This window comes from Psammomys obesus, unplaced genomic scaffold (genome assembly GCF_907164565.1).
Source record: "Psammomys obesus unplaced genomic scaffold, mPsaObe1.curated_primary_1811, whole genome shotgun sequence".
NCBI classification, from domain to species: Eukaryota; Metazoa; Chordata; class Mammalia; order Rodentia; family Muridae; genus Psammomys; species Psammomys obesus.
In genome coordinates, this window is record NW_026585587.1 from 1,416,460 (window position 1) to 1,427,160 (window position 10,701).

The 10,701-nt window shown below is 42.2% G+C and overlaps 2 protein-coding genes across 2 annotated transcripts in view; both read right to left on the reverse strand.

Moving 5' to 3' along the window:
• The window catches only part of Opn3 (opsin 3), a 28,388-nt gene extending 18,061 nt beyond the window's left edge, over positions 1-10,327 (reverse strand). Inside the window, exon 1 of the mRNA XM_055608589.1 lies at positions 9,811-10,327. Coding sequence (XP_055464564.1) covers positions 9,811-10,177 — 367 coding nt within the window. The 5' untranslated portion in view covers positions 10,178-10,327. The remainder of the gene's footprint in view (positions 1-9,810) is intronic.
• Chml (CHM like Rab escort protein) lies at positions 194-7,367 on the reverse strand. The gene is made up of 2 exons (XM_055608584.1): positions 7,271-7,367; positions 194-6,420 (listed from the first exon to the last, which is right to left on the reverse strand). The coding sequence occupies exon 2, from the start codon at positions 6,091-6,093 to the stop codon at positions 4,231-4,233; it is 1,863 nt and encodes a 620-aa protein (XP_055464559.1). The 5' UTR covers positions 6,094-6,420; positions 7,271-7,367; the 3' UTR covers positions 194-4,230.
• Positions 10,328-10,701: the final 374 nt, after the last annotated feature.

Consider the following 10,701-nt stretch of genomic DNA (forward strand, 5'->3'; position numbering starts at 1 on the left):
AGAAAAGACACAAAGATAAAACTCCATCTCCACTAAAAGTTTCTTCTTACAAAGTCCTGCAAATACTTTCAGCCACACATATTTGGACATCACCTTTTAACAGTTAGAAAGGCATTTTTTTTTCTTTAAATTTAAAGGAGAATTTACATGTTTCAAAAAAAATCAACATTCTTTTCATCAATTAAGAAACCACTTCACCAAGTAATCTTTTATTGTTATTATACACATTAATGTTTTACAGAAACAAAGAGATAAAATATTAGCCTGCAATTACATTCCAGTGTAGAGATCTAACTTTTTTCACAAATGTAACCAGCACGTAATAATTTCTTGTGTAAACTAACATCTTTTTGATTCTCAAACATGTTTACACATAATCTTATATATGTCATTTAACTCTGTAAGCTTACATAGCACTAGCAATACACCAAAATTTATCTATTACTTAGTCAGCAGGCTTTTTAAAAATATGTATAAATGTAATTGCTAAAACATATTTTTAGAAGTAGCTTTATTTATTCATTTGTTCATTCTGAGTATTTTCCTGGGCATGTGCTACTCAAAATGTCAAAAATATCAATTATAGAGGTCTGATTAATTTCCTAAGTAGTTCTTCAAAATGATCACAAATACATGATGAAGATTCATGCAGATTTAAAAATCCATTTACTAGTAGGAACTCAGTCAACACTGCTTTAATCTCTATTTTAATGCACATTAATTCGCAGATCAAAGAATTTATTTTTTACTTTTTTCTCATTTGCAACCTATCACTTTATATTCTGTGCAAGAAGAATAGAAAGCCTAAACAATTTACACCCACTTAAAAAAAAAATAAAATAAAAAAATAAGCCAGGCGGTGGTAGTGTATACCTTTAATCCCAGTACTCGGGAGGCAAAGGCAGACAGATCTCTGAGTTCAAAGGTTAGCCTGGTCTACAAAGCGAGTTCCAGGACATCCAGGGCCATACAGAGAAAGCCTGTCTTAAAAAACTAAACTAAACTAAATAAATAAATTAGACGAATGCAATAGAAACAGCTTTTTTATTCCTCCTTCTCTCCTTGTTTTGCATATATATCCTTTTCATTTTAATTTTACTTGATGTACCTTGTCAGTGTTCACTGCCAGAACATTCCCTGGCACCATTACAGGGGTAAAAATTGTAGTCTTACTACTCTTTTGCTTAACAGTTTCATAAACAAATAATCTGCATTATTGGATGAAAAGAGGACCTAGCACCTATTTCCACACTGATTCAGATTCCTATGAGCATCTTCTAAGTACTTCTTTCCAGGTAGCTGATCAGTCTTTCTTGAACTCAGCACCACAGAACATTTTGATAGGTTGCATGTTATCATGCCATAAGGGCTTGAAAGGCAAAACCCTTTATTTTCTACTCTAAAACTAAAGATGTCTTTCCCTGCTTACTTTTCTGGATAATTTATCAGAATTCTCTCAAATTACAGAAAGCATAAGCTTGGCATCACAAATTATATTGTAATAAGTACCACTTATATAGAAATGTCATATGCCAGCACTACTTTCGATATGGCTTCTTATGCATTATCTAATGAAATCTTCACAATAACTGTTATTATTTCTATTTTATAGATGGTGAAGGGAAGCGAAAAGTGACTGCCTTGAGATCACACAACTAGTAATAAATGCAAGGGCTCCCTTCCTTCATCACAAACTGTCGCTCATGGGAGCATACTCATATTTTAAATTTTAGCTTCTTCATTAAATCTTCTAGTTAAGTATCTTTAATATAGCTACATACCATTTTAAGATGCTCATATATATATATCTTAACAGCAATGCTTTTTAAAATTCCATCACTGTTGGGACTCTAAAAATGAGATTTCAAAAACTATGTATTTGAAACTTGTGAAATTATCTTCTGTTTGTAGTATAGTTAGTGATAATAGAGGTTTAGTAAGTTATAAAGCCATGGAAATAAAATATATTTGTATTGATTTCTTTCTGCGTCTTTACTTTGCATTTTTATTCCAGTGACAATTTTTTTTTTAGCCATATACAGATAAAAATAGTAACAAAGCCTTTTATTTCTGTTTGAGAAATGCTTTCCCAATATAAATCTGAGTTAAATTTTAAGTAGTTGCTTATCATATTATGAAAAGCCCACAGAATCATTAGCAAACATAATGAAACTAAATGTAAGTTCCTAGTTAGTGCAGTTAATATTAAGGGTTCTTATCACGTGTTCTGTTCAGGCTGATGTACGGCTACTCTATTGGACACAAGCCCTCTAACCCTGAATTACTGTAAGCAACTGTTTGTTTGCTATCTCTTTGGCCAGCATTTTACTCTACAGCTTTCACCTACCTTAGAATGTAATTGGTAAAAATCAGCATTTATGATTTTATTTCTTAAATACCTGAAAACTTCCAATAAACCCATTCTAACTTGTTAGAAAATTAGATAATGCCCCTTATACTTTTAAATATTTTATTGGTTTGTCTCACTTCCAACTTATTGTTTTGTAATTATTTAAAGTAATATTCTCTTCCTTATTATTTAAAAAATTAAAAAAAAATCTGCTTTGGCCTAATCTAATTTTTATTTCCATTACATTTAACTGTCTTTTGTAACTTGTTTATCTTTTGCCACTATGCTGTTTTTTTAATGTCTCTCAAATAGTCTGTGGTTCTGACAAACTTTATAATAAAGTAGGTGTGAAGCACTCTCACTTCCATTTTACCTGTTTTAGTTGCTGTTTTTAGATCATTTCTGGGATTTCAGTTGTTCTGCTAGATTTAAACCTTAAGATCTACCCAATATTATCATTTTACTATATTAGAAAACCAACACTAAGACCAACTGATGGCTTTCTACTCTTAGCACGCGGCCTTTCACTGAAATGTCTTGCCTTGCTTTCCTCACTGAAGAGTAGTAAGGGAGTATTCAGAACATACTTTAGTCTACTAGCGCGTTGGACACCGTCTCACAGGACAGAAGGCTTTCACTGCTGGGGTATGGCAGGTGGTTCTGGAGGGAAAATTCTCTATTCTCTACATAGCAGACATGTAGAAGTCATGCCCTCTGTCAGCTCCCGATGCTTATTAATGTAGTACTGCCAACCAGGTGGCACGTTTCACCCTGAGAGGCTTGGATGGGGAGCTCTAGCTACAAGTTTAAAGCCATCTATAATCCCACATTAAGATGCACCACTATTCTTCCTAGGGAATTTAATTCCTTTCTGGAAAATTCTAAACACCTATCCTAAAGTACCCTTTTCTAGGGTAATTTATTAATTTATGTTAGCCTGAGTTGGGGTTTTTTTTAAGTGTTACTGGCAGCTCTATAGAAAATTTCTGAATAAACACTGTCCCTTTGGTTTTCATTATAATGTACTTCTGGGGGGGGGGGGGCACGTTTGCTTTGAAATGAATCTCAACACTGTAGTCCAGGTTGGTCTAGACTTTACAGCAATCCTCCTGGCTCAGCCTCCTGAAGATGGGAGGCCACCGTACGCAGCCTGCAATGTATCTCTTAAATATAAGCTTCTTGGACTACTAATTTTGTAAAGTAGAAGGCTAGGGGAGTCTCCCTGTGCCTTAGTTCCAAAGGTCAAGCAGGTGAATTCACATGGAAGTATTAACCCCAAGACACAGGATCATGCACAGCTAAGCTTCTGAAAGACAGTCATGTTGTCACATGGCACTTGTATTAGCTGCTATTCCTACTACCAGCTCTGTGTGTTCACATAATATATAAAAAACTCACAGTTTATGATTTATGTGTTCCTCTATGCATCTGAGGTGGTAGCAACAGCAGTAGCTAGAACAGTCCTTTGTGTGGACAACCATACATAAAACCTAAACACAGGAGCAAGTACGATATTAGCTTAAGGTAAGCAAAGGTGCTAATGTGGGACCCAAAAGCCAATGACATTCAAAGATTCTGAATTCCTGAAGCCAATTCTGAAACCAAAAAGCTGAGTCACCAACAAGTCAGCTGTTGACAGGTTAGCAGAGCTAACACCCAGCGTCTCAGCGCTGAAGACCTGTGATCAGCGTTTCTTACACAGCTTCTGCTGTTATTCAGATGGCGGCTATCTCTCAAATGACAATATTTTGAGGCCAGGATGAAGGCATTTCCAGTCTGTTTTTTTGTCTTTTCGAAGGTGTTTTGGGCTTTGCAAAGTCTTGCTGCCCTCACGGTGTCTAGCTTAGCAGTGAGTGTATTACTGACTCCAAGAGTGTCTGCTAACCCTCAGCCTCAAAGATAATGTCTTCTGGATTTGGTGGAGGTGGGCAGAACTCCTCGCTGGGAAAGATCTCCTGGAACAGTGTTTCCGCTTGCTTGACTGCGTGCTCGTTCCCCAGGCCACAGTCAGGCCCAGAGCAGACATACACATTGGAAGGTAAGCCATGGTATGAGCTTCGGCTCACTCCTGAGGAATCTCTCATATTAAAATAAAGAGCCCACAAGAGTCTTGGTTTTCTGACTTCTTCTCTGTCTGCTTCTGCTTCTGTAAAAGGAATGAATAACTGCTTCACCACTGGTTCTAAGTCTTCTCTGGCTGTTTTGGAGGAGACACAGGTCAGGTGGACCAGATAGCTGCCCTTCATGCATGTCATGGTCGATGAACATAATTCCATGACCCGAACGGAACTGGTTACTGGCTCTAGTGGAGGCACTATCAAAATGGAAATCTGCTGGTCTGAATCTGTCTTCAGGATGGACTGATCTGTGATGAGCACAGCCCTCGATATCTGCTTATATTGCACATCTGAACATGTTTTCTTAGAAAGGTAACTGTCCTCCACAATAAAGTAGCTGGCACTTATTCTCTGGCCAAAGTGGTCTATGACTCCTGTACATCTTCCAGAGTCTTTGTCAACTACAAGGCATTGTACTTTATGGCGAAGACAATAGATACCACCAAAAACTGCACACATCCTGCAGAAACACTGGGGAATTTCTCCTTGGCCATATAAAGGAAATATAAAGGGAGTGTTGCCAAACCGTCCAAGACACTGAAGGAAGTTTTTTGTTGCTTTAAGGCCATCTAATGTAGTACAGGATGATTCTGATGTCATTGCAATTGAGTGTAGTATGAAATGTTGGAGGTTGGGCGTTAATTTTTTAGTTTTTAAGTACTCAGAAAATGAACATTGTTTGAAATCTTGGTATTCATCAGAATGTTGTTCATAGTCTAAACAGAATGTAAGAAATTTCATTAGCATTCTCTTTTCAACCATAGTAAGCTCTTTACTATTAAAGACATCTGCTCTGGAACAAGGCACCTGTTCTACCTTCCCTTCCCGAAATGCAAGGATCCTAGTGACATTCTTAAATTCTGCATAACGACTAACATTTGATTTGATCAGAAGATCAATCAGTGATCCTTGAGAATACAGCAGCTTTGATACCAAGTCAATATTAAATCTCCGGCTCTCCTTAACCATTTGAGGGTAAGTAATCCTGTTTCTCTTTGGTTGTTCAGTGTTGTCTTCTACAAGTTTGTGTTCCTCTTTATCTCCATCTGAAACTGTGTGGGTACCAGCTTCATCTCCATAGCACTTTTCTTTCTCCAGTGACTCCTCTGTATCAGCCTGGGGTGGCAAAAGCTCTCTATCACTTCTCTCTGTATGTCTAGAAGGTGCTTCATAGCTTGTAAAGGATGCCGAGTGCCCTTCTTTGGGCAAGTCTGCAGAATCCAGAGAGTCAGCCAGGGTAGCAGATGCCTCTGTCAAGGGACTTTTCTGCAGAGCATTGGCCTCTTGCATGCTGTCCCCCACATCTTGACTGGCATAGCAGAAGACTTCTGTGTGCTGAATAGTCTCATCCTTCTTGCAAATTGCGATGGCTTCTTCTGTTTCATGGATCAGGTCTTGCCATGTAGCAGGCATGCCTTCCTCACCATCATGGTCCTGTTGACAGTCCTTCAGCCAGGACAGCAAACCTGTAAAGCTGAAACTCGCCCAATTCCCTCCGTAGTAACTTCTTGAGTCAACATGCAGAACTCTCTGTCCACTTCTTGAACATGCAGCTGCCAAGATGGACTCGGGCAAACCTGTTCCTATTATAACCACATCAAACTCTGTGGGAAGCTTGTCTGCCATCCTAGGAGCTGACTGTTCAGGTCACTCACAGCTGATGAAAGAACTCCGTATGGATCTAGGTCGAAGGTTCCTCTGAGGTATTTATGCTGTAATAAAATCTCTACTTGTGATGCTCATTCAGAAACACTGAGTTTGTAAGTCCTAAGCTGTTTAACAGTTACAATTTTTAAACATTAAAAAAAAAGTCAGTAGCATGGAAAACACATTAAAGGGCATGTAATCATATCTGAGAATACCCATATGGATGTGTCCTTTTCATTTCTGCATTTCACCTTAGCGGTAAATGTTACCATGCATCACATATGCATTTGTGACTGGAACTCTTCTCTGAAAGAAGAAAATTCAAGAAAAGAACACAATTGTAAATAATATAAAAGCAATTTCATGCAACAGCAATTCCAATCCACTAGAGCCTAACTTACTAACGTGGATACAAACCTTTATCCAAAGCAATTCATTAAATGCTTTCCAATAGTTCTTCTAAGTTCTTGAAAAGGAACCAAAGACATTTCATATATCTAACCCCAAAGTCAAGCAATACTATTGTGAGGAATAGATACAATATCCCCCAAAATAAAAAGCTATTAATATTATATAATTATTTGATTTTTTTTAATATAAAATTTGAACAATACTGTGAGCTTAGATTAAAAGAAATATGTAGCTTTACTGTGTTTATGGAAACACACTATGTATTGTGATCATGCCAACACAGTGGGAAAGATTCTGTGGCCAGGAAAGTCTGTTAAGTAATCCCAGAACAGCTGCATAGAAGGTTTTTTGCATCCCTAACTACCCTAAGGATCTTGCAGTAGATACACGAGACACTCAGATTTCACAGAAGAATTAATTCAATAACTGGAATTTAAAAACACATAAGTATACAAAAGAAATAGTTTTACAAAATTTTCTGTATCAAAGTATATGTTTAAGTTAAAAAAAGGTTCCTGGTTTCCTGTATTAAACCATTTTGACATAAATAATATCTATTCTTAACATCTAAGTAAGGAAATATTTGCCTTTCACCAGACTCTGTAGCCATGAATATCTTTCTAAGCATGTTATTTTCATTTCTAAAGAAGTAATGAAAAAAGATTCTTCTGTTCCCTTCCACCGCAATGCTGGTCATACATGACACTAGGTATGGCTGGAGGCTGTTTCCCTTGGACGTACTCACCTGGAAATCTGCAGGCTAGCACACTTACACAGCCCGCTGCCAGTCTTTTCATTGCTCATCATGCACAAGAGCAGTAAGGATTCTTTGGCTTCTCTACTTTTCACTACCATTAAATGTGCTGACATCTAGATGCAGATACAAGTAAGAGAATGAGTATTCTGATATTCATAAGATGAGCCATTCAACTGGAATTTGGATGAGCTTTACTAGGTCACTGGCCTGACGTGTCAGTGTCACTTTAACTGAAACAGTGATCCTAACAGGCCCAGCTGGTGGGAACCTCTGACCAAGATTATCAGGGATTCTACTTATTTTTAGCCTTCTCGGAGATGCCAGGATGAGAGAGAGCCCAGAAGGAAGCACTTGACTGATCCTCTTGTGCATACACATGTAAGAATCGCTGAATTACTCACTTTCACTTCTAGCAGGGAATAAAGAGTAACAAAGAACCTATGAGGATATCTAAAGTGTAAGCACGTACGTACTTCCTCTAGGTGTACAACAAGGCTGAAGGTGGCAGTAAGAGGGGAGTCGGTTAGAAGCACTCAGTGGAGATGCTTTCTAACCTACAGATGTCAAAGGAGTCTCCAAAAAAAAAAAAAAAGCAAATGGGATGGGTGACCTTAAGCACAGTAAGCTCAATAGCGTATAACAAAGATAGGGAAACTGGCAGCCTGGGAGACGGAATGACTTGGGACATGAGATAGCCATAGGGTCCACCTTGTGCCATCAGACCAGTGGTGCAGCTTCACCAAAGCTCTGGAGCAAGCAGCTAGCGACTTCCAGCATTTCAAAATTTCCTCTACTTCAATACTCAGAATTGGCTTGAGGATGGAGAAAGGGAAGTCCTTCCCTTTCCCTACCTAAGAAGCATATTCCAGGAAAAGAAATTACCTTTGCTAAGCATGTTGTAAGTCCCGCAGTAACCTCACTCCAGGAGTTAACTTCCAATCCTCTAACCCAGAAGATCTACCCCAGGGAATGGGAATAAATGATGTGATTCAAAGCTCTAACAAATGCTCTTGAGTAAAAGGGACTTCCCCTCACCCCCCAACAAGGTGAGGGCTGGCAGAGCAAGCAAGGAAGAAACAGGGTGGTGCTGCAGACCCTTGCAAGAAAAAACTCAACCCATTCTTGTTTTCTCACTCCCAGATGGAGACACTGAACACCACCCCAGCACAGAAAAGTACTTCATGAGGGGTGGAGAAGGAAAGGGACACTTCAATGTCTGCGAACAAACACCTGTCGCCTACTGCAGGGCTTCTACACGGTAGGCCTGTGACATATCACCTCCTTTAAAGATTAATCTGCGTAAAAAACCCTCCCAACAGACATTTTCAATTAAAAGAGAATATCGCACAGCCAGCCTATATTACCACTCACATCCTCTCACAGCCCCTCCTCAGGGTTCAATATCACTGTATAAAGGAAATCCTTAACGTTTATTAGGGGAAAGAGAATAAGAAGGCATCAGAACTATCGGTGAAATAAAATCATAACTCCCAAATTTTGTTTTTAAACTTAAAAAAAGGAGCCATGACAAATACCACAAGATTTGGGTTTGTCAAACATAAGTTGGCAAATAGTATCCATGATCTTACATAGATGTTTTTCTTTAAGATCTGCCAAGATAAAGGCAATAGTAAATTATCAACGCGTTTCAGGGTTTGAAAAAGGGGACTTTAAGACTTAAGAAGTACCCATTTCTATTTTAAATCTTTGTACAAACAAAATTCTTAGGACACACACACACACATATGCACGCCCTTCCCAGGCTTAGAATACAGGGTTAGTCAACCTCCAATCTGCCAATCCTGAATATGTATTTTCAAAAAATCAACAAGTTCTACTTTAATTAAAGTACTGGCTGCCCAGCTAATTATTTATTCACACGAGTGAATTGTACTTCTCTGACCCATGTGTAACCTCTGGTGTGACAGAACCTATGTAGAGAAAAATACAATAAAAAATATCATACAGTCTCACTCCCTAGGAAGCGTTCAACGGTATATAAGTGCTAACGAGTGGAGGCGGGTAGAACACATCGTTATTTAGGATTCTCCACAGATGAATTAAATCTCTCCTTGTCCCCCTCCTCCACTTTTCAGGAAGTTGACTTTTTTCTTGCATCTCTTGACTCTACAGACCCTCGTTTCTTTCCCCCTGTGCAAAGGCCCTGTTGAGCTACAGCAGGAAGTAAAAACAAGAGATGAGAGGACATAGGTGGCCAGCAGCGGGGAGACTTTGGGAACTGCTGCGGAGGCATGGAGAGCTGGGGTTGATGGATGACTGGCTAGGAGAGAAATAATGAGCCCCGGCAGGAGGGAAAGAGGGAGTCGGGGATGAAGACAGGCTGGACGGGAGGAATCCGGGGAGAAGGACAACAGCGGGTTGGGGATGGAGACCCGAAGGAAGGGAGAGTTCTCCGGCAGGAGAGAGACCCGGAGTTGTGGGTGAGGATCCCGGGGAGGGCGGGGGCCCAGGGCTGATGTACCCAGGGAAAGTTGAGAGGCGAGGAGGACGCGTCCCGGGCGACTCACCGAAGAGGCTGCCGCTAAACCCGTCCCACGCGCAGCCCACGGCGTCCCACACCCAGCCGTTCCGCAGGCACGACGCGAAGGTGAAAGTGACTCCGAAGAGGGACGCCAGCAGGTCGCCCAGGCTGAGGTTGACCAGGAGGAGGTGGGTGGGCGTGCGCAGCCGCGGGAACTTGGAGTAGAGCAGCAGCACCAGCAGGTTGCCGCCGACGCCCAGCAGCGCGAGGCCGCCGAGCAGCAGCGCCAGGCGCTCGTACGCCGCGGGGCTGAAGAGAGGCGCGGGGCTCCGCGTGCCCGCCGGCGCTGCGCCCTCGGCGCCCGCCCCGTCCTCCCAGTAACCCTGGCCGCCGCTGCGGTTCCCCGAGTACATGGCCCGACGCCGACGCGCCGTGCGGCCGAGGGCTCGGAGAGCTGGGCGGCCCCGCGGCTCGGCGAACCGGAAGCCGCTCGAGCTCCGCCGACCGCTCAGGCCATTGTGTCCCGGCGCCACGGCGCGCCGGGCCCGCCCAGACCGCGCGCACCCGAAGCCCCGCCCCCAGCGCCGAGGCCCCGCCTCACCTCAGGAAGCTGCAGCCCCCCACCCGGGCGTGAGTCCCTCCCACCAGTCCTTCCTCGAAGCCAGCCCTCCCGGCCTGCGGCCCCGCCCTACTAGCGCTCTTCGGCAGTCTTGCGTGCGGCTCCTCCCTCCTGGAATCTCCTGCTACCCCGCCCTCTGACTCACACCTATGGCCCCGCCCTCCGGCCTACGACCCCACCCCCAGAGGCCCTCTGGCCCCGCCCTCTGAGCTCTGGCCCCGCCCTGCTGCCCTGGAGGACCGCCTCTTCCTCCCTCCCACCGGGGGCGCGTCCCCGCCCAGCGGAGGCTAGTCCCAGAGTCCAGCCTGCTCTCGCTTG

What these genes read in the sequence shown, in the direction of transcription:
- Chml (XM_055608584.1), bottom strand. Translation starts at nt 6,093, where the DNA reads ATGGCAGACAAGCTTCCCACAGAGTTTGATGTGGTTATAATAGGAACA.